A 24,347-nucleotide genomic window follows, 5' to 3' on the forward strand; every position below is an offset into this window, starting at 1 on the left:
GGTTCCAGGACAACATCATTGACTACTGAAATAATTTTGGGTCTGTGTTACTGCAGAAATCATACTATAACATACCTAAATTTACTAAAAACCCCTCTAAGTAGAAAGATTCAGTATACACTTTGAAATCTTAGGCAAGCACAATTAATATCAATAACTGGGAAATGTTAGCACAATTCCAGGAAAAATATTTAACATTACTGGTTTTGTGCAATTAGAGGCCTAATAAAATTTAATGCATGAAACCATGGAAAATTATAAGATTTTAAAGTAAAAAGAAAAGAAAAAAAGGGATTCTAGTCAGGAGGACCAGACCGGGCTAGTCAGGAATGGAGCTGAATTATCAGTGCTATCCATTTTCCTGCAACAGGTAAAGATGGCAGCTCATCAACAGTGAGCCAGACATGGGTAACAAAACACTGCAGCTTTTATTTTTAGAATGCGTCTCTAAAACCAATCCTGCTTGAATTCATATTCAACTCTGCTATGTTTATTCTAATGTGTTTCTGAAGTACTTCAGATTACACACAAAAGGAAGGATACTCACAGGGCTTTCAGAGCTAGCAGCTCAGAAAAAAGTCCATTCATGAGACTTGAAAAAATATTCCCTGACAAATTCCTGGGGAAAAAAGAAAGCAATTTACTGTTGGTTACAACAAATGCAAGAAGAAAAGAAAATTGTTACAGAATATCATTTTCCCAATGCTAATTAAAAAGTTGCTTTCTTGACAATAGTAAAAACATTTAAATTTGGTGCATTGCTGTTTGGCTTTGGTAGGTGACAGTAATATTTAAATCAATTCACAGACTCTTGTTTTATTTTTGCAGCAGAAATACATACAATTCACTTGGTCTCATAAAGAGGAACACTTCTACATATTTAAAAGAAGAGAATTTGAGAAGAGAATATTCTAGAATTTGAGTGAAAATATTAATAAAATAATTAGCCAATGAGACTTGTATTTTTATTGTATAGTCAGAATGTCTACAAGCTAAAGAAACAAAAACAGTGTCTTAATTTAGTAATGTTCCAAAGAATTCAAGCATTTCCTTAAAACAGTAATGAGTTTTCAAAGTGACTACACAAACAGTTTTATTACAAAGGACTTTAAACACACCAATTTTTCCCATCCTTAAATTAGGTCATTTCCATTTTAATTACTGCTCTACTCTTTCTTGTCTTGATGGCTGAATGGCTCAGGCTGAATACTTGCAAACAGAGGCAATTCACTTTTACATAGTTAAACAGTATTGCTCTGCCAGTGCCTTAGTAATACAAAAATTAAATGCTTAATTGTCAAGCAATAATGTCTTTTTCTCTACCCATAAACTTAAAAATTAGTGCACATCTAAGATCAAGATTTCAGAGCATATGAATTACCTACTTATGAAATACTGAGATATGTTCTGTCCAGTGCCTGAACACCATATGTTTGAATTCAAAGTTGGTTACAAAAATTCAGTTACCAGAAAAATTTCAGAATTCTTTTTTACCAAGTGCTGGAATAATTGAGCTCCTGACAGTGCCATCAGCAGAAATCCAGCAATTCAACTTTTCATATTATTCTGGCAATGACCTGGTTTGAAGTTTCCATATTACTACTAATAAGTAGAAGACTAGGGTCATGTTCACAGGGCTGTGTAAATCAAAATGCAACACATTTCTATGTCCAAGAAACAAAACTACAATATTTGGATATCCACCAGTGGAAATAGATTGCTCTTTAACAAAAATTTCAGAAATCTTCTCAAATCACCCAAATAACTCATGCATTTCTGAGCTGATGCAGTACTCTGTAAATACCTATTTTTTAGTGCACTTAATTTACATTATATATTAAAATATTGTCAAATATATACTGTTGTAAAATTTATCCATTTCAGATATCCTAAAACCCCACTCTAGCTTCATTTAAAAGATTATTTATTCTAAAATGTCAGTAACATCTCTTTTGCAAATATTTCAAATGCAACAAATTAATGCACTCCAAAGCTTATAGCACTTACTATGCCATTAACTCACTCCATTAATAGAATGATGTGATTTCACTTTTACCAGAGATAAAACATTTCATTGTTACTTAGAAAGTCCTAAACTTGTTTTTCATATACCAATATATGTGTTTTTGTGTTTTTACAGAAATTAATAAAGCACTTCTACCAAAAGTTTCAATGTAAATGACAAATGCCACAAAACAGTCAAAAAGAGTTACATGTGTCAAAGTACCATTTGAGGCAGAATATAGACAGAAGCAGAAATATATGAATATGAAGAATGCTTCCCTCTGAAGAGCAGCATTAAAAAGCAAAAGTCAAATGCAATGGTAACAGATTGATCTGTGCAAAAAAAAAAAAAAAAGGCAAAATGGGATAGGAGGTGTAAAAAATGACAAGAGAAATACAGAGAGGGCAGGTTACATTCTGTATTTCCTTATTTGCCGAAATGGGGTCTGCTTGATTAACTGTTAGTGGTTTTATTTGATTTCTGGCACCATGCAAAGTGATTACTTGGTGCAATGACATCAAGTCACACAAGATTTTGCAGTATAATATTATCACAAAGCTAACTGCTGCTGATGATTCAGAGACAGGATGAAGAGTAAATCAGATATAGTTTAATCAAACAATTGGAAGCAGTGATAAAGTTTGGGTTTGAACCTCCAAAGGGAAGAACCAGCAGTAGCTACTTGTTGAAATAGATTCCAGGCTGCAACATTTTGAAACCTCAGAAGACAATTTATGAGGGACTAAATAAATGAAGTCTGGTGTATCAGCAGAGTGGCATCATCCCAGTATTCCACAGCTCTTAATACTTAGATTAAATATAAACAGAATTAATGTAGATAGCAGCTCCATTACCTAGCCAAAATATATTTGCATACTTAATTCTGGAACAAAGCACTGAAACATTGGGTCCAAAAGAGATTTGGAAGATTTGTTGCATTCAATTATGTCACTCCTAGTTAGAATATGTGCGCCTCATTACAGCATAAACACAGCCAAAGGGCAATATATTAGCCAAAAGAGGTAAACTAGTATCTTACAAAATGTAATAAATCTACTCTCATACTGAGGCACTGCCAGCTGCATTTGTCCTATGACGTCAAAGCATTTTGAAATCATTTTACGGAGTAAAAACCATCAAATCCAAGAGGGTGTAAAAATTAGATCAATCTCAAGGAACATAATCAGAAGTCACTGGCTGCAGTAATTTCAGGGCCAGTATGGGATTTAAGGTTTCATTAGTAACTTGGATTACTTGAATTCAATTTCTGTTCCCTGACATACACCTCCTGATTACAATGGAATAAAAGTCTTCTCTACATCATCAAGAAGCTGACCATTTCTTGTGGTTTCTGTGTGCTGGCCTGTTTAAAAACAATACCAGATGACACTACTAATTGATTTTTTCTTTAATCAAGAATTCTGTAGGTTATCCTGTTCTAAACTAGACTGCACAAAACCACCCAGCCCACTGAAGGGTTTCTGCATTATCCCTGAAAGCCCAAGCAATCCTCATCATCCTTTTTATGAAGTATTTTAACATGTCTTTACTGTACTCAGTTTAGATTTATGCATCACATCACTGGGCTAAACCACACTGTGTTAGTTTGGGCCTAGAGCTGATTTTACAGCTCTAACTCCATTTTTTTTCCAAACTGAATTAGATTTACAAGATTGAGTGAAACACACCGTGTTATTTTGTTTCACCTGGCATTTGTGCTTGTAAACAGTACAAGAAAATCCCATATTTGTACTTCACAGAAGGCACATGAAAAGATTTATGTCCTTTGCTCCATCCAGTGGACTCACGGCTCTCCCTACTGGTTCTGATAACAGCCTGCAAAGATGCTTCTGTACTTCATCTCTGCTAACATAACACAGGAGAGCTCTAATTACCAAATCAACAACTACATAAATCAACACACATCTATACATCATTATATTTCTCCTTCAGTAAATGGCTATGAAACCAGTTCCATGTTCAATAACTTGTCGTCTTTTCCTCGTTACAAACACTGATGCTGCACTGAGTAAATGCTTCTCCATAACCTTTCCAGAGAACAGCCTTCTCATACTCCTCAAATGGCAAGTAAACACAATTCAGAGGTATCAGTAGGAACAGAAAGGTGACCGATTGTCTTTAAAACATGTTTAAAAAGTATGGTTCTTCATAAACTTTCAAGCCAAACAAAGCTACAATGTTAGAAAAGTACCAGGCAGCATCAGCTTGCAGTCCACTAACAATGACCACTTCTTACACCACAGGCAAATTGAGATCTCAGTCCAAAATAATTACTACCAGCTTTAGGACATTATATGAGATTTCTGAGATCAAGGAACATGTGATACTCTGAATGGCAGGGGACATTTCCTCTTGATTGGGACTGTGGCTGTATTTCTTCACAAAATACTCAGTGACCCAACAAGAGTGGTGGTACTCTGGGCGTTGGTTTGGTAAGGAGGACAATCCCTGCAAGGCAGCTGTAGCTTTTGACACAGCAATTGTGAAATGGTTCACTTCAGATGAAAGGATAAGGTAGACTAAACTATTACTAAGCCTCTGATTTCCTAAGGACAGATTTTTGAAATACTACTATTAATAAAACAAATAAAGTAATTAATAAAGAACTAGGCCACACAGACTACAATGCAGGATGGACCTATTTATTAGGTCAGTGGTAGAAAGGCAATTTAAAACCCAAATAAGAAAAATGGAAGGTAGACTAAATGGATTAACAGCCAAATCTTAAATTTTGAAAAAAATATTTCAAATTTTTAAAAGATCAAAGAACTGGAGAGAAGATAACAGGAAAAGTTTAGCAAAGTGGAAAGAAGAATTTAAAATCTGAAAAGTATGCCAAGACATGGTGCGAAAGATACTTCAACAATACTACTCTATTCTAACTAAGAGATTATTAAAGAGTAGATATTATAGACAGCCTACATATATATTACTATGATTTTTAAGATTAAAGATCTCTTTATATGATTAAATTATGAAGCATCTATAGCCACATATTGATTTTTTAACAAAATCTGATTTGCCAACTTTTTTTTCCATCTTTCTTTCTTTCAAAACTCACTTATAAAATAGAAAGAGGCTAGACTAAGAGGTCTCCAGTTACCAGAATCATAATTTTTTCACTGAAGCATGGACATCATATCCACAAAAGCGTGAAGGACCTGGTGTTAAGTGCATTTACTGTAAAGCAAAGTAAGATAATGGACAAGGTGGAAAGGAGAGGAGTAAGACATTGCTGATGCTCTGCCAAAATGGTCTTCTGAGTTGTTGCATTTAGAGCTTTCCACAATGACTCTGCCTCACTGCATTAAGAGAATGTGAGTATGAAATCTGGCAATAACAAAACCAACGTTTGGTCAAAATAAGGAGAACAAGAAGAGATGAACCCTCTTAAACATGAAGAGACTTGTAATTAATTTAATAACATAATTCAACGTGAAAAATGCTATTAGACTGCCACTTGGGAGCTACACTTAAGAAATGTCTCATTCAAATTTCTGTTATAAACTGGTGCCTCAGAAGGAAAATGATACAGCAAGATCTGGAAACACAGCCATTTCAAAAGGAAATGTGGGTCAAAGTCAGACCCACAAAGAGAGTAGATGCAAGAAAATATAGTTAATGACTGTGTAGAGGGAACTGGTGAGTCTCTCTGGTCCTTACAGCTCAGAAAAAAAATTGCCAATGCTGGGACAGATACTCGGGCTACCAGAAGGAGCAGGTATATAGCAAATCTCTAAAGAAACTGTAATGGTGTGGTTTGATCAGCCCAGTAACCATGGGCAGTCAGCCTGCACATTGTGCCTTTTCCCAGCATCTCTGGCATCGGTGAAGGGTGTGGAGATAACACTGCCACATTCTTTCCTGGGCTTCAGAGAAAACGGATAGTACAGCCAAACACTGTCACAGACCAACTGCTGTGCACTCTCTGGGAATGAATTTCTGCTCTTTGCCACCAAGAGACCAATGTTCTGTACTGAACTTCTACTTAACTTTTAAGATGGGGTCTTGCAGACTTGTGATTGGAAATTTCAGATCTTTCTGAGAGAACATGGATTTGAAGAGCTTCTATTGAGTCTGTTCCTAACAACTAGAAACACATTCCATTTAATAATGTGACTTCACCATCTTGAATTAAATTTACCTTCCAAGGTAATCTGGCTTTATAGCCACAGTCCTGTTCACTGTGCACAACAAAAGCAGAGATAGAAATTCTCAATAGCTGAGTTGGGCTTGCCTAATTTGGCACATCATCTGAGATGAGTAAAAAGAGGGGCAGGCTGCACCTGTTCATTATGTGCTACCGAGGCTCTTCCCATCATCTGTTCTCATTTGTTTCCATCACAGAAGACCTGGCATAGTTACTCTCATAATTGGGATCTGTAAGTGTGCCAGACTTCAGCCTTTTACCTGGTGTTATCTTGACCTCATGGCAGATCTTTCTAGAAAGACTTCCCTTTTTGTCAAAGGAAATGCCATAACTGGCTGGAGAAGACGAAAAGAAAGTATGAGATTTGTCAAATATTATAGGAATGACTATACTATAGGATGCAGTATAGGAATTTATTTCTCATTCAGGAATGAAGACAGATCTGAACAAAGATACAGGGCCCTACTGGGCTCTGCCAAATATCCATTTAAACTAGGATTCTTCCTATGAATTTTCTCTTTCCCAGCCAGAAAATTTACAGCCAACTTACTTTAATTGTTTCTTAGACATGCAAACAGAAATTTCATGTTTAGCCTTGTTTTTTATATGGAAATGAAATTTAATTCTTTGCATTTATGATAGATTTTACAATTCAAGTAGAGAAAAAAAAAATTTAAAATCTCAACTCATCACAATCAAAGGCTCAGGACAGGGGCCTTTTAGTACAAAACCTACAACTTTCTTATAAAGTAATTCTTGCCAACTATACTCAGGTCAGTAATGTGACCGTTGAGATTTCTTCTGTTTAAAACAAAACTGGTGTTATACTCACAGTTTGTGAAGATTATTAAGTCCTACAAACATTTCTGGTGTTAGGCAACCAATTCTGTTATTTGAAAGATCCCTGAAACAAACAAAAAATCCCATAAAACATTAAGTCTGTCTTATTTATATACACACCTACGTAATCACACAAAGCATCTATATTTTTAATACTTAAAAAGTTAGAGACAAATGAGAAATAAACCCTTTTCCCATAATTTAATGTAACTGAATTAAATAGATTAAATAACTTTTATATTAACAGTATTGAACAATATTCCACAAATCATACTGCAACATCTAATTGTATTAAAATGGGATTTTATACATATGCAGTAAATGAAAGCAAAATAATATTACAAATATACAGAATTTTCCTGATCAGAGTTATTAGCACCTGCAGTTTTTAACTTGGGAAGTTTACTATGTATTTTGTTCCATGCAATATTCAGCCAAAACTGATTTTTTTTTTTTTTTACTGTTTACTCATGTTTCATCTCATTAACAGGAGCCTTTCTTGCTGAAATCACAGACACCAGAAGGCAATTAATTTTTGAGCTAGTGAGGTCAGTTTTGATAAGCACTTGGCAAGCTCTTAAAAGAGCAATACTGTGGCTTTCTGAGAGCACAAACAGTAAAAGGCATTACATTCCATAACTTTTGCCTGCAGAAAGTGAAGAAATGTTTTCTGTATAAGCCATACACACAACATAGTGTACAGGATGCTTGCAGGAAGGAGACAAAAACAGATATAAGCAATCATATTGAGATAAAGCCATGAATAATGCCCCTTGGTAGATTAGAGTTTGATTTTTATGTATTTGGTTTTCAACCTTGACCCAAATGTTCCTTCTCACCAAGTACATTTTTTTTAAAAATAATTGCAACTATGCAAGGATTTTAAGTGATCATGCATCCAGGAAAAATGTTAAAATTGATTTGAATGTATTTTTTAGAGGTAGTTTTCTGATTCCTTTACTACATTATGCAGATTCCATATTTTTCTACTGATACATGAGAATACTAAAGTAATCAAATGGAAGACTAAAGGTTGCAGTTTGACAAATCCAGTTACTGCTTTCATGGGAACACATTCAATTAGCTGGAAAATGAAGGCAATCTCTTTAGAGTTCACTATGAAGTTGTCTTCTATCAGACAAAGAATATATTGTTGTGCAAGTATATGACGAAACCTCACATTAGAATGAAAATATTTCTTAAATGCTTGTCAAGGATATTAAGTAGAGAACAGCTGAGGATGCAATATAGTGCATTAATTTCATGTTAGCATTATTCTTTAAGTTCTCCTCATAAAAGCTACATAGGAACTCTAAAAATGCAAATTTAAGACAAATACATACATATATATATATATATGCATCTACATATTTTCCATTAGAAGATACAAAAAAACCTACCCAGAATTCTTGGTTATATAATGCTTTGCTTTTGTTTAGGCAAAGTCTGAACACATATGGAACAATTGCATCACAATGTGGGGCATAAGCTGGGTAGCAAAAGCAGATTTTGTCTATAATAATTAATATGGGAGCATATTTCTTTAAGACAGGCACACACTAAAATCACATTTTTACCAAAATGAAAGAATAATGTTATTTTCTCAAAGTTTACTTCAGTAAGTGCTATTTTCATAAGAAGTTATATAGCAGTGTCTGAAATTTCTGTATTGTAAAACATATTTTCAAAAAAAAAAAACATTAGCAAAAAGAAAAGGCAACTTGCTACACTTTTCCCCAGACTAATACCTGTTACATTAAACACAATTCAGTCCATAATGTACAAAGCTGGTGCTCCTTTTCAGGAGTTAAACATTAACTTACTAATATTGACTCACAAAGTTGATGTTAGAGAAAATAACTCTTCTGTGTTGAATAACCAAATGCCATAATTTTAGTGATTCATAATTTCTCAATTTCCATTAATTTTGTGTGTACCTTTTTGGGGAAGCCCTGGAAATAATTCAGTTTGTCATACAAATAATAACAGATCTCCAAATTATTCACAGAAAACATTCTGACAGCCTGTGGCTTGTCTGTCTGACTTGCCATAGCCATTTGTCTTGCAGTTGCCCACATTACATCAGCTTCTGCTTTTCTCAGCATCATTTATATTTTACATGGGAAATAAAGAGATATGAATGCCTAGTCTTAAAGCAATTACTGTATTCAATATTCAACAGGAGTTTACACTATTTATTCCTTTTGCTCTACTGTCTCCCTCCCAACAGTTGCACACTGAAGGAGGGAAGATATTTTCTCGTTTACCATGGAACTACACAGATTTGTATCAAATGTGGTAGTCCAGCAATTAAACAATTGTGTCTCTAAATTGCTCCCAGTGTTTCTTGTGCATGTCAGCAAGGAGGTTTTTTGAGATTTGGCATGACAAAACTCAACATTGCCAATTGTACTGCGCTGAAGACTCTTCTCTCTTGTCCAATGCCTGGTGAGTTCCTCTCCCTTTGTTCCCTTCTCCTGGCTGACCTAAAGGCTCCACCTGTGCATTCAGGGGATGAGCAGCCCAGACGTGCACAGGTTTCCTGGTTTTCCCACAAGAGGTCAGGGTTGTGTTATTAGAGCATACGGCCAAAGCAACAATTAGCGCTCATCCTGATTGTTGCATCCTACTGCTACCCCTGCACACAGAGCCAGCAAGAAAGCTTCAAACCTAATGATCTTATTTGTGTTAAAAATGTATATGCTACTCTGGTTTCATCATTATTATGCAACACACTGGAACTGAGAGGCTGGTACTAGAAAACACAGCTACAGCAAGATCAGAGAGAGAAACCTTCTGCAGCGCTCCCAGCACACAGCGGCTCAAGACTACCACACAGCAGAAAAGCAGAGGATTTGTAAAATTATTTTTCTGTTTCTATTTGCAATGCTTCTCCTTCTTGTCTAAATCTTCCCATCCCATTAAAATAATCCTCGTTTTCTTATAGGTTTTCTCGTAAGACAGCACACATGATGGCTTGGAAAATGCCTGGCATGTGCTGATGGCCTAGTTAGACAGTGCACGGATATTTGGAAGCTGTCACTTGGAAAATTATAATTAAAAAAGGGTTCATCTCACTTTTCCTTAGGCTGAGTACAACTAAGGAGGGTCTGTAGCCCTTGTTAATTAAAGGAAAAATGCCAGCTGTAGAATCCTACTAACTTAGATATTTTTACCCTCTAAAACATAGTTTAAAAATCAACCAGTGCTTTTCAAAGTACTATGAGAGCCTTTTCCAAGACAGAATTGCAAGAATGATGAACAGGGAATATAGTGTGTAAGATTGTGTTTCCTTAGAAAACCGTTATAAAAGTAAAAAAATATCAAGCAAAGTCAAGGCTGATGGTATGGAAAATGGTAGACAAACTCTACAGTATGACAAGTTTCCTTTCTAGTAATGTATTTGATAGGGCTGATTTATGATAAAAGCAAAAAAAAAAAAAGTTAGCGTAGCACAAACCATTGTTCACACACATCTGAACTGTTTAGTGTTTATTTCTGTCTACTGTTTATTTCTGATTAATGTCTACAGTGATATATCATCTGCTTAGTCATTAAGTAGGCATGCTTTTACCTTTGTGGGTGCATGTGTTAGTACACTTACCAGAGATTAAACTGATGATTTTAAATGGCAAAAGGTAAAAAAGAAAAAGAAAAAGAAGAACAAAGGGGAAGAAGGGGAAAAAAGGCATGGTAAATGTAAAAAGCAGAGTGTGTGATTTTCTATTTTACAGCCAGTGCCCTTATTTGATTATTGCTTGGTGGCATATTTGAGTTGCCCAAGGATAGAAATGTCGATACAAACACAATTTTCAGAATAATTCAAATGGAATTAATACTTACAGGCGCTTCAGTTCTGAAAGCCCATAGAAGGCCCCTGGCTCAATTGTGCTGATCAAATTATTCTTCAGATCTCTAGAGAGACATAATAGGAGGAGCAGTTAATTATCATTTTACCTACTTTACCACTGTTACACATGTGGAGTGTGAAATGCAATGCAATTCTAACCTTTATCTATCTTAGCTAAAACTAAGAATTTAGCTAGTAGCATCAAAAACAGTACATCATCCACAGCTTATAAAAACATATTTTTCCAAGCAAGATGTTTAAGATGTTTAGATGTTTTTAAAAAATCAGTTTGCTTTAATTCTTCTTTTCCTATTCATTCTTTTCAAAACAAGCCTACCAGCCATTCTCACCCAAGAAAAAATGTTTTAATCAATGAGTGAATGAAGTAATTAGTCAGCAAAGCAAGAGCCTTTTAGCTTGCTTATTCATTGTACTGTGCACTTTACACTTAATAAATTTCTCATTTCCACCTAGTGCAGGCAAAGCAGTTGGCATGTGAGACAGACAGACAGGTCAGGTTTCTGTTCTGAAATACAGGCATTTTCTCCTATTTGGCAGACTGGTGCTTCATTTTGCACTTGCTGACAATCCAGAGCATTGGCTGTTTTACAGATAAAGAATATTTCACTGGCATTAGTAATCTTGTCTGCTCTTGACACAGAGCTTGGGGCCATGGCACTGCTCTCAGCTCAGTCCCCACAGAGATTCACTGCTGAACTGTCTCAAAGACTTTTGTGATGTGAACCCTGAGGAAGTGCCTTCAGTGCAACCAGATAAGCAGGCCTAGGAGACAACTGTTGTAAATTCTTGTAGGCAGTGCTCATCTTCTGACAATTTGCAATTCATAGGGAGCAACTGGTGCTCACTAATTTCAGTGCTGATTCTCAGGCTGGCCACCTTCAGAAATTACAGCACATACACTGCTTAACTCTGCCAAAGCATGGATGGATCAACAGACATAGGAATAATATTTATAACTTTTTTTACTGCAGATAAAATGCACTCTGGCTGAAAGCTTGAGTTCACTACCTGTGATTGGCCTGAATACAGCAAGATTTCATCCCAAATATTTCTTTCCCAGAAGGATATATTTTATTTTCTAAGTCAAAATCATAAATATTTCTGCACTTTTCTAGTCATTTTTGTACATCTCTTGAATACAGTTTCAAAAACTTGTATCTCATGCCCATTCTATCATAGAAACAATGTCGATGAGTGATTTCTCCCTAACCAAGATCTGAGCTGGACTCTTTAAGAGTCAAGTTCAGCATTCAGCCTGAGACACTAACAGTCTTGAAGAAGTCTTTAAGAACTGGAAGAAGATTTAGGGTTTTTTTAAAATATTTTGTGGTCAAACATTTTCATCTTAGTTCCCTGGTATCAGAGGCAGCTACTAGATTTATCTTTCTTTTTCTTCATTCACTCAAGAAGTTCTGACCATTTCTTTAACTGTGAGTTTTCCACACCTTCTCATAAATAAAACTGTTTAAACAAAAGTTCAGCACACCATTCTCCAGAGTCAGCTTGCAAGGATGAGTCTTTTGTTTGGCAAAAATTAATCTACACAAGTGTTTATTCTTTTGATGATTTCGGGTTTTTGTTCTGTGGGTGAGTCAAAGCCTCATTTTTTTTTAACATTCAAATATTCAATACTGAACATTTGTGTCTACTCCTCTTGCTTGTACAGTATGTTAAATATGTAACTACTCAGGTCAAAGAAGTTATTTAGCTTGCAGGAGTAAATCAATATAAAAATGACTGGAAGAATACTGTTTTTATCATAGAACAGCCATATTCTTATAACTCATAAGACAAAGCAAAAATCTATCTCAAGTTTTACACTGAAGTGTTTATGCAATTGTAAACAACTTAAGAAGCACAGTACATATGCAAATATGTGCATTTTAGGTAGGGGAAACTGCCAGTTTTAATAATTAATCTTTATATCAATTACATACATTCTATGTTAACTGCCAACTCATCTAAATCTTCTGAAAGTTGCAATCAGGCAAAGCGATCAGCTCTCGTAGCCAGTGGTAACAGCTCAGAACAAATATAAAATAGTCAGGGTAAGTGGCAAACTGTTGACAGGTGAGTTTTAATGACAGTCAAAATAACCTAGTAGACAAAATGCCTTCCATTTACTGAAATCTTCTCTGTTCTTGTTTATGGAAACTGCCCTGTTTCCCCATAACTTGTAACCACATAGGAAAAACCAGCCTAAGCCTCAACTATCACCCACAGGGAAAAAAAGGTCATTTAATGTTAGTAGAAGGTAGACCATTACATGGAAAAGTGTCTATCACTTACACTGTCACAAACAAGACATCTGGCTTCCTCATTTTGGAAATTACACTTAAAATAGGTAGGTCATTTTTGTAAGGATGTTCTCAGAAAATTGTAGATAATTACACTGCCCACAATTCTGGCACTTTCTTAGCAATTAGTATTATTGCATAATGTTTCCATATAATTCTGGCCTAACAAAATAGGTGTTTTATTCCTTGTGATTCTTGAGCATTTCTTTTAATGTGATTAAAATTAAAAAATAAAAATTTAACAACTGCTAAAAACCAAAAATTCATGCTTCTGCATTAGGAGATCCCATTTTATTCCCAGCCACTTGTATTTGTTACTAAATTACTACAATTAACTTATTAAATTAGCTTCTCCCATTTTCTGATTTAGGAAAAAGTTTGTCATATTGAAGCCTTATAGCAATTAGAATTAACTTGCACTGAGCTAAATAAAGAAACCAGAGTAAATTTGGTTGTATGTTTACATTTTTTCCCCAAGAGCTACTGCTGAGGTTTGGCAAAAGGTCATGATCCAAGAGAAGCCAAAGAGCAGCCCAGGCTGGACCACACACATGCACATAGACCAGACAAGTGATTTTATCATCAACCAAAAGCAAGAGAAAAGTGAAAGAACCCCAGTATCATAATATTCAATGACCACAGCATGACCCATTTGAAGTCCAAAAAGAAAGCACTTTCTAACTAACAGTTATGATTTTCCATCATTTCTGATGCTGTATTCTATCTTTAAAGTATCTATTCTGAATCTGAATGACGTGTCATTAGTGGTGTGGGAGTGTAGACCTGAAATTAAATCAAAACCAAGTGCCATGTACAAGTACAGATAGAAGGAAACTACATGTAGTTAGCCATAGTCATAAAAACTGCAGCACTTATATCCTGGCTGCAGAGCTGCACAAAATCAAAATGGGAAAATATTTATTGAGCTATGTTTCCGCTAATATCATTAGAGTTGCTAGATAAACTTCCTGCAGGGCACTCTGATCTTAACTTGACCTAAATAGGTAAAAGAACAATATAGAATGGACTGTGTTATCATTAAAAAACAATCTCAAATGGTTACAGAGGAGATTTTCCTTTTCACCTGCCAGTCTGAACTGACATAAATTACATCCAACAACCATTAAGCACTGTCTTCTTATTTGTAGGTATTTGCAAATAATAAGCCCACAGGTAAATACAATCAAGGATTCCTTTACTAAGAACCACAGGCTGCTGGAATTTTATCAATTTACACATTAAGCTCTCAACTGACTTTTACTTTCTTAAGAGAAACCCTAAGAAAAATAGCTGACTTGAGGAGAGGGAATTTGTGTTCGAAGTATTCACTTCCTGATGGCTTAGCTGCGAGGTAAATGAAAGAAGAGGAACAGGCTACTAATGGGACATCACAAGAACATTTAGTAACTAGTCCTGGCTTCTCAGCTGTTAGACATCTTCCGTGGCCAAATCCCTGATTATCTGAATGTATCCCTGAGATTCTTGATGCTTCAAGATCACTGTGTGCACTTACACAGTACAGAACATAGTGGGGAAAAGTTCACTGAAGTATAGACAGCCCATTAACAAAGGAATCACTTTATCTTAAACTATATTCTGATGTTTTGTACCTACATCTTTGCCTTCAGACATTGCATATTCTTTCTTCAACTTACAATATAAGTACTGTAGATATTTTGAATACATATTCATAACAAGAATATTCAACTAATTACAGTACTTTGTTCAAATTCCTGACATTGATACATCTTTCATAAAAAATTATAGGTTGTACCAAGAGGACATCTGTGTTTAGAAAGCTGTCATTATGGTGCTGCAAACTTTCCAAAAAAGCTCTGAGAAGAGCAATCAGTTGTTGAGCAGATGCCAAATACCAATGAAATATGACTGACTTTCCACATTTTGCATACTACTATGAAACAACAACAGACAAAACAAAAAAAATAAGGTCACATCTTCCACTTCTTTCTCATGTGAAATATTACAGCTAAACTAAATGTCACCTTTGCCCAAGAAATGAATGCAGAAATGAATGCAGACTTGAGATCTCTGAAGAAAATATTATGGTCACTGCAGTAGCAAAGAGGCATAGCCAGTGATAGAAGATAATAGTTAGCACCTATTCTACCACCATGACAGTGACAGTCAGGGCTGGCACTCCTGAATACAAGAAACAACAATTAGGTTGATATTGGCAAAATGAGTTTTGAAAATATTTCAAAGGTACCCATCTGTACAGGAACCAGTACCTTTCTTGTACTCTGGTGGCATAGATATAATCAAAACTTATTTTAATCTCATTGTTGGTAAATGCATTGTTGAACCAACATATCTCATTAAATAGGCAGATTTAAACATCACTTTAAACTTTAAACATCAGTTACCTGGTCCCATCATCAGTAACTAAATTAACTAAGGTGCTTCCATGGAAGTTCTTTTGTTGTCTTTATTTTAATCTTTTTTAAATTATGAGAGCAGATATTTAACCTACTTTCCAGAATCAGAAAAGTTATGCTTACATCTCAGTTAACTTCCAAGAGATAAAGACAAAACACTTTTCAGTTAGAAACATCAGATAATAAACATAAACATGCACAGTAATATGGACAATAATTGTCCAATAATGATCTGCCTTTCCAGACACAGAGGCTATAGGTCTTTTGTTTGCTTAGCATGCTGATGATGCATTTTCCTTTAATTTCCCCTTTTTAATCCAAGCCATTATTGGTTGGATTCCCTAAAACAATAGGCCCTAAGGACTAGACAAAAATATGACTGCTGTCTGCTCAAGGTGCTAATGACAGATCAGAGGTTTCAGACTCATCACTTGATGGCAGTTATGACATGCAGAACAACAGAAAGGTCATCACACTTTGGTTTTTAATTTAAGGCTGATGACTCATTCACATCAAGTGTGCTGTGGTAATTTGGCAGTTATTCATTATTTAGGAACATGCCTAAAAGTGTAAAACAAAGTACTAATAATGGCAGCTGAAACAAAACAGAGAGAGGCTTCATGGTAGTTTGCTTGCTCAAAGAATCCCATAGAATCTTATAAGTTATTTCATTTTCACAGTAATAGTCATAGAGCAAGAATGTAAGACTCAGGGTATTTGAACTGAAGGAGCAGCATGCCAAGTAAGAAAAAAAATGACAAAAAATCTTGGTAAAACAAGATAAAAAAAGATAGACTGTCAGAATCAACATTTGTTGATACATTTTTATAATGTATATGATAAAAATAACATTTTAAAAGATTAATTAATGCAGTTTCATTCTAAATATAGCATTGAACAATCAGAATGTAGGTGCAAAGATGTTTGGCACCTGCCTCTACTTTCAGCATTTTGTTATTGATCGCTCAGATTTAAATGCATTTTCAAATGAAGAAAAATCATCTAGCTTTCCGTATTCTTCTATTTTGGCATGCTTTTAAGAAACAAAAATTCAGCATTCCAAGCATATGCAACTGTTCCTATATGTTTACTTTTTTATGCCACAAACCCAGACATATGTGGTGAGCTCACATTAGGCACAGAAGCAGGTGCTTGGCACTTTTAACCTGGGGACTGAAGACAGAGTGGCTGTGCCCCCCAGCCCCCAAGGAGGGGTCACTTGGAGCAGTGACTTGGAGCCCCACTGTATGGGGCTAAAGCAAGACTGAAAGGTCAGAAGAAATAAATGCTAAGAGCAGATAAAGTGGGTTTCGGCGTCCATAACTCTGCAGTGCCAGCAGAAAATGCCTCCCTGCTGGCACCAAGGCCTTGGAGTACAGTGACAGATCTGGCATTATGCTGATTACAATGGCAGAACTTGTGTCTGTCCATAACTGTGGAGAGACATGAGGAACACAGAAACCTTTGGTAGCTGCAAAGAGCCAGAGGCCTCCTTAAATTCTGCACCTACTGGGACTCCTCTCTGTGTTCATGCCTAGAAGGCAGTTCAGCACGGCTTACGTTCCTTGACATGTGCCCCATGCCTCTCGCAAAAAATCTAATCATTGGGGGAAGAAAGAAAAAAGAAGAAAAATAAATGAGTTCAGAGATTAATTCCAGTCTGTGAGAAAACTGTAAAGAAAATTTAAAAGTCAGGGGAAAAGTATGCTCAACCTTTTTTTTTTTAAACAAAACACACAGACCAAATAAAATGTAAGACAGATAGAAAGTGGGTAAAACGCACTTTCTATTGAGAAAGAAGTAGTTATTCCACATTTTGAGACTGCATTGCTTTGGCTTTACAGATTTCCAGCACTGTGTATTCAACATTCCTAGGTCAAATTTTAAACTCTGGAATTGTAGTACAAAAAATAGAATTAATTACTGGAAATTTATCCAAAATTTTCAGAAGTGCATCTGAATTAATCTTTCATAATAAAATATGGAGATTTTCCTTTATATACCAAGTATCAGAAATGCAATGAAAATGTGGTTTCTTGTTAGATAAGAGAACCTTAAAATATACATCCATCGTATCATGGAGCTTTGGGTGGGGCCTTTTTTAAGGAAATATTTGATTCTTTTTCTGTTACTGTATCAAGATTGAGCTGGAAAATCACAAGTGATTCGTTATTGAATTTCAATTTGAGATTACAGGACTTAAAACATCCAAAGAAAAGAGGAATGAATTTTAGCCTGAGGTGCAAACGTAAAATAAGTACCTGCAGATGGCACACAGATTAATCTAGGAGTACTTTTGAGCCAAAATTAAGACAGTTTATTAGTCAGTGTAGATCAAGAAAATAGGCATCACCTTTCCTAGAGCATTTATTTCATTCTACTGTTTTCATAATAGAGAAGTAGAACACTTCAAAACCCAAGCTGAATCAATTAAAAAAATGTCAAGGAGCAACTCCATCTTTCTTCCTACTTACTTTTGCTTCAGAGTTTCATCAAAAGAGAAAGAATCTTGATTAACAATATCACAAAGAACAGGGACACTGACATAGACCCTGAGTCCAGGGACCTGCAGTAATTATTCAGCTCATGATGGGAGACACGAGCAGCACTGGGGACAAGGCAACACTGCAGAGATCTCCACCCATCTCCAGGTGCTCCCGTTTACCTGGGAACACGGCAGTGCCCAGATGCATTCCAGCATCGTATAGAGAAGGAAGCCCTTTCCAGAACAGGAGCGGGGAAACAAATACAGGAACCATCTGAACCCTTCATTCAGTCAGTGTCAGAGGCAACATTAATTGCACAGAAATCCTGTCAATTTAAACTGCCAGTAAGGAGTTTTAGGATAACAGGCAAGAATTGTCTATAAGCAGTTTAACTCAGAGGAATTAAATCTTGCTGGAAGACTGGTCTGAGAATCCTTCCCCAGAAGGTCCTGTTTTATATAAACTGGGTCTTTGGTAATAACACAGACAAATTTTAGTTTCTCAAAAACTAACCACATGTACTAATGAGAAGGCATGCAGAATTGTCTTCTGCAGAAATGGGGGTTAATGTGAGCCCTCTGCAGAACCTCCCTGAGTATTTTCAGGGCACATTTTATAAAATTGCACTTTCCTGCAGGTAAATGTCAGAAATTTTAAAATACTTTTTGCTAAGATTTCAAGTAAAATACAGATGAGCAAACTACATATGAGCTGAAAAATATGACCAGAGGTTCTATGTGAATGTATAATATCTCCCCATTATTTAAATTCATTGCCATATACTTTATATTCTATATCATGTGTATGTTGAGATTTTCAAGTAAAAATTATTTTAAAGAAACTAAAAAATCTTATTTCTTCTATCTCAGAACTGCAAATAATTATTTCAAGTCAAAATATATTCTATTATAAATAATAAGTTGGCACATACTTAACCTGTCTCTGTTGGTCCCACTTGAAATGTTCTTTTTCAGTGATTTTCATGCCTTGTTTCATCCAGTGGTGTTTTAGGCAAAATCATAGGGTTTTAAAACAAATTTTCTTTTGCTTATATGAAAGTTTCAGTTATTCAGCCTTAGGATATGCAAAGATTATTGAAAAGCCAAACAAAAATCAACACAGACATAATAAAACACAATAGAAGCTGGGGCCACAGGAACACTCCTAGGTCTTCATAGCCTGAAAGAACACCAAAAAATGGAGGAAACAGGAAAGAAAACACAAAAAAAGGATGCAGGGAAAGAAGAACTATGTTATTGTTGGAGAACATTATTGCTGAAAGCTGTTGGCATGTTTTGTTCAGTGAGGCATCCTCTCCTTATCAATCCTTCTCACCACACAGAGCAACAGAACTTTTCCCAGCTTATTTACCTTATTTCATGGCATCTCTTCTACTTTCATCACACTGCCTCTCCCTCAGGCCCTCAGAAACAGTGCTTTATTTCCACAGGTTTCCTAGGTCAGGCCTGGGATCCAGCTATTCTCTCCCACAAATAATTCAGTTTACTCAGCACACCCTCCTCCAGGCATAGGGGCACACAAAAGCTGGTGGTTAGGTGTGAGCAGCCCTCTTAACAAACCCCAGGGCTGCTGGAGCTCTGGGAGAGCCTCATTGCTGAGCAAGAATCTGGTGGAAGAAAAGGGACTTTGTGGTGGCTACTTTAACACGTGTATTTATAAATCTGCTCTTGCTACGTCTTCTTAAAGGATGACAGCATCTGACACAAATCAAGTGTTATCTTAATGACATCACTACATAACATTTCAGATGGATAGATCATTGGGGTGGGCTGACCTTGGCTGACTGCACATCAGACTAAGAGAACTATTTGTGGTCCTAACAGGAAACAGAAGCTGAGATATCCATAAATTTAATTCAGTGATGTGCTGAAATACAGCTAAACTATGTTACGTACATTTCAAAAAAAATCCCAGGGAAAAGAAATCGTTCATGATTTAGACAGTCCTATAAACTAACTTTACAAGTGAGTTTATTTTATATTCCTGTCACATATCACAATATTTAATTTTTATATAATATTTAATTTTTATTTTTTATATAGAATAGCTTTTATTTTTTTCCTAATATAAAATGCCCTGATAAAAGTCTTAAAGTTTGTGCTAAGTCAAGAACAATTTTGGTGTCTAATGAACTGTTTCATAAAGTAAAACTTCATACTGCAGGAAAACTATGACTCAACAACAAGAGTTCATCCAAAACTCCTAAGAAACACTGCCAAGTAGTCTTACAGACCTGCATTTTAAGAGGCATTTAAAAGTAATTCCTTGGAATAACAACTCTTACATCAAATAAATGTATCTAAACCCATAAACCATTAGACTGCTCTGGGTCAGGAATGCAGCTACAGCTGACCCTGAGGAACTGGCATTTTACTTAATGGTACAAGTGCTTTGCACTAACAACAGGAAAGATGCTTTTAATTCTAAATTGACACCAAAAGTGATCTGCAAATTATAACCTTTCATTCCAGCCTGCAGTTGTCTAACACAACTTTCTTTCATTCTGTTTCTAATCAATTCTCTCACTTTTAACCAGTAGTAATTTACCCTGCATTTCATTCCCTTTGCTTACATTCCTATCCTCTCAATTTCAAGAAGAAATTCCTGGCTTTTGTCATGTTCTTACTGTTTCATGTTCATGCAGCAACTGTAATAATTTTGAAGATGTATTTCCACTAAAAAATTTCCCTGGGATTACATTTAACAAAATTATGTGTCTTATATTCATTCCTCCCATTTTGAAACATTTTAGTCTTTTACACAAGTAAAAATACACACGTTTTGTCCTTTTAAAAGGTGGTGGATCCAGTGCCTACTCATAAACACTTCACAGCACTAGACTGACAAAAAATAAAAACAGTTTCTTGACATTATTGTCCAGCAAAATGAATTATTGAATTATGATTTATGATTATCATTTGCAAACTTCATTTTTACTAAAAAATGTAATTGTATTAATTCTTCTGTAGTCTTCCTATGAAACTTTTAGATACTAGGATAATTAATGTGATATATAAAGATATATATTATTATTATTAAATTCATAATATATTAAATAATGTATATAAAAGCAAAAACATCTTGATTATATGAGATATGTGGAGCATAAAGATAATGAATATTGTACCAGCAAAATACAATAGCATAGAGAATGCTTCAAAGTATTTAAATTACATAATACATACAATAATTTTAATAATTTTATATAATGACAGTAGTAGTAGTAAATATATAAGTAATAATTAATGATCAAGTTACATTAGATCATGTATTTCAAATATCTCCTGCATCTCTTAATGAAGGAAACTTGCACAGATGAGGCTTCACTAATCCTTCATAAACTAAGCTTTATATTACTAAACATCAGTAGGGCTACACTTTGTTATTCTTCCAAAGACTTTGATAGGAGTACAGAACAACATCCACCAATGGAAAAATTACAAAACATAATATCTTTTATTAGTCTCTATTCTCTTAATAATGAAACTATGTTCTTTTATTTGAAACAATATTAACTGCTCAGTATGCAGTTTGGGTTGTGGTACATCAGCCTCTCAACTCATCTTCTGCAAAAGCAACTCCCCTCATGGCTATTTTACTTCAAGAAAATTGAACTTGACCCTGGACCCTGCCATGTCTCCTTCTTATTCAAAACCACAAAAATATTTCTCTCTTTAGGAGATATTTATTATTGGGGAAACAACGCTGTTTCAAAGTGACATTTCTTTTTCTATGTTGTAATTTCTTTCAAGTGGTTTCAAACCTTCTCAGCTGAACTCTAACTCTGTGATGCTGATTTCAATTCTAGGTAATTGTGAATTAAAGTTCTTTATAGCTATTTGTACACTAGCAGAATCCAAATGTTTTATTAAAAGATGACTGGAAATCTCCCTAATAGATAGCCTGATGTAAAACTGGCTTGCTGGAGAGCAGGTCACTCCAACTTTCCTATTTGAATTTAATTTGTATTTTGAAATTTCGAGAGAGAATTTCTGAGAATTGTTACTATAACTCACCTCAGCAGATTAGCAACAGCTGGCATAGAGCTCCATAAATAATGCACACATTATTTAGAGAGTCTTCCGTTTCTAAGTTATTTTCATTTAGCCAATATTGAGACATAAAATACTTGTTAAATTCATACAAGCAGTATCAGTAAAGAATGCTGGGGCGCAGCCAGTCAAGTCATGTAAAGCACTCACAAACTGGCACACAAACATTGCTGAAACTAAAAGCAGGACTGGATAATCTCTTCTTCAAATCAATTGCCCTGAATGGCAGAAATAATTTTCAACACTTTCAGGTACTCAAAGCATATCAGAGTCAGAAAGGACTTAATGCCTAGCAGGGCCATGACAAAATACACTGGTCACCCGCAGAATGGCAGGGAAAGCGCTGGCCTGGGTCCAAAAAAGCACTTAGACAACTAAAGTAAAACTTGAGTGGAGCACTGGTTCTGAGTCCCAGAGTGCAATTCACAGCCCCCACTTCACCTCCTACGTGTCCCAATGGCTGCAGCTACTTCAGCCTCCTCTTTTCAACTCCCCAAATTTCAGAAAGGGTGCTGGGCATGCCCAACACCTCAGAGCTTGGTGATACACAAGAGCCCTTCTGGGATTTGCAGGCAAGACCTGCAGACACCATGGCTCTCTGCAGGGCCAGACAGGCTGAGAGGATGCCACTGGCAAAGCCATGACAGCAAAGCACAGCCCAGCATCCAAGGGAGCAGCAAAATATTGCCATGCAGCATTCCTACAAGAACCAATGACAGCTGGAGAAATGGAAGACACTGTTTTGGTACCATCCTCCACCAGAAGGGATGGATACCTACATTTGAAATACACAGGAGCTAAAGAAACTGGCTGGGATCTCTGTTCCCTAAAACAGTATTTTTATATGTTATCAAACAATTGTTGACAGCAAAACCAATTATCTCCTTGTTGAAGAAATACCCTTGGCACTTGTCTGCTTCTGTTCTTTTCTTTCTGGCCCCATAAATCTTGAACACTTGAATACATACTGGCACAGCTCCATTTCAACAAGCTCTACATCCTGGTTAAGGCCTTTCCCACAGTGATGTGCTCAGGCTGAAGAGGCTGAACCTGAGTCCTTCTCTTCCAGAGTAGATATTCCAGCCATCAGGCCAGTAGAGAAAGCACAGTTACCTTCTTTTATGACCACATTTCAAATAAAATATGGAGTCAGTTATGCCTTTAAAGAGGAATGGTTTCAGTACAAGTATTAGGTTGCAAATCCCAGTCCCAGGAAAAAAACTTGTCAGGCTTCAGCACTTCTGAAAGGCTCAATGCCTGTTCAGTCCCTCAGCCATGATGGCTGGTTTGGATTCTCTTCTTACAGACCTAATTCTCCCTACTCACTGTATAAAGAGCTTAGGCCTCCAAAGGATAGCTGAGAACTACATTTTTAAAGCCAAGTATCTATTCTACACGTGACAGTGCTGAGAAGCACTAAGTCTACTATATTTGGTTGCTGATGGGAGTTTTAGCAACTTCCTCAGCTAGCAAGCTGCTAAATTTTCTGTTTAAGAGCTGTATTTATTATTTACTACCCATTTGGCTGGGTTTAGTTTGTTTTTAGCTGTTTTCAGATGGCTTTGAAATAGGCCAAGACAAGAATCAACTTTCTCTTCAATCCAGCAAGAAAACCCAAGACAGGGGTGAGAAAGCAGAGCAGAGAGCATAATTAATGTGACACTTGCTCCTTTCCAGCACAGAGTGCTAAGGTACATGCTTGGGATTGCTACTCCAATTTCTAAGTAATAGCACAGTGCAATACCCATAAGAAACACTGCAGGCAATACATCTAAAACCAATTTATAATTTCATAAAGACATAGATCATGAGGCTAAATATGATTTTGCATTTCTTTTTCCATATAGAGCACTTTAAAAGGGTTAATTCTGAAGAACAGTATTTTTATCTGGAACAATATATACTATGCACATATTCCACTCTTATCCTTTCCCCTCTGCTGATAAATGGTGGGAAAGGGCAACTCAGAAAAAATGTCATCCCCTATCTGTCTCCCACTCAGCACACACTAACCCAATTCTCAAAAACCTCATCAGTGCTCAGCTCATTAAATTCAGGATGGGAAGGATGAGAACAAAGCTGCAGCACTAACTGTGCACAGTTTGTGTTTACCAGCAAGAACACTGTATGCAGTGTTGCTCACAACGTACCCTGTAGTTAGGAAGCATTCTTGTTGGCAGCTTTGACAATTTATCTATTCATATCAAA

At 35.9% G+C, this 24,347-nt stretch overlaps 1 protein-coding gene across 1 annotated transcript in view; it reads right to left on the reverse strand.

Moving 5' to 3' along the window:
- Positions 1-24,347, reverse strand: part of ADGRA1 (adhesion G protein-coupled receptor A1) — a 249,735-nt gene that overhangs the window by 145,959 nt on the left and 79,429 nt on the right. Inside the window, exons 3-5 of the mRNA XM_058029388.1 lie at positions 10,860-10,931; positions 7,009-7,080; positions 548-619 (exon numbers count right to left, since the gene is read on the reverse strand). Of these exons, the coding sequence (XP_057885371.1) occupies positions 548-619; positions 7,009-7,080; positions 10,860-10,931 (216 nt within the window). The remainder of the gene's footprint in view (positions 1-547; positions 620-7,008; positions 7,081-10,859; positions 10,932-24,347) is intronic.

Source organism: Melospiza georgiana, chromosome 8 (genome assembly GCF_028018845.1).
Source record: "Melospiza georgiana isolate bMelGeo1 chromosome 8, bMelGeo1.pri, whole genome shotgun sequence".
NCBI lineage: Eukaryota > Metazoa > Chordata > Aves > Passeriformes > Passerellidae > Melospiza > Melospiza georgiana.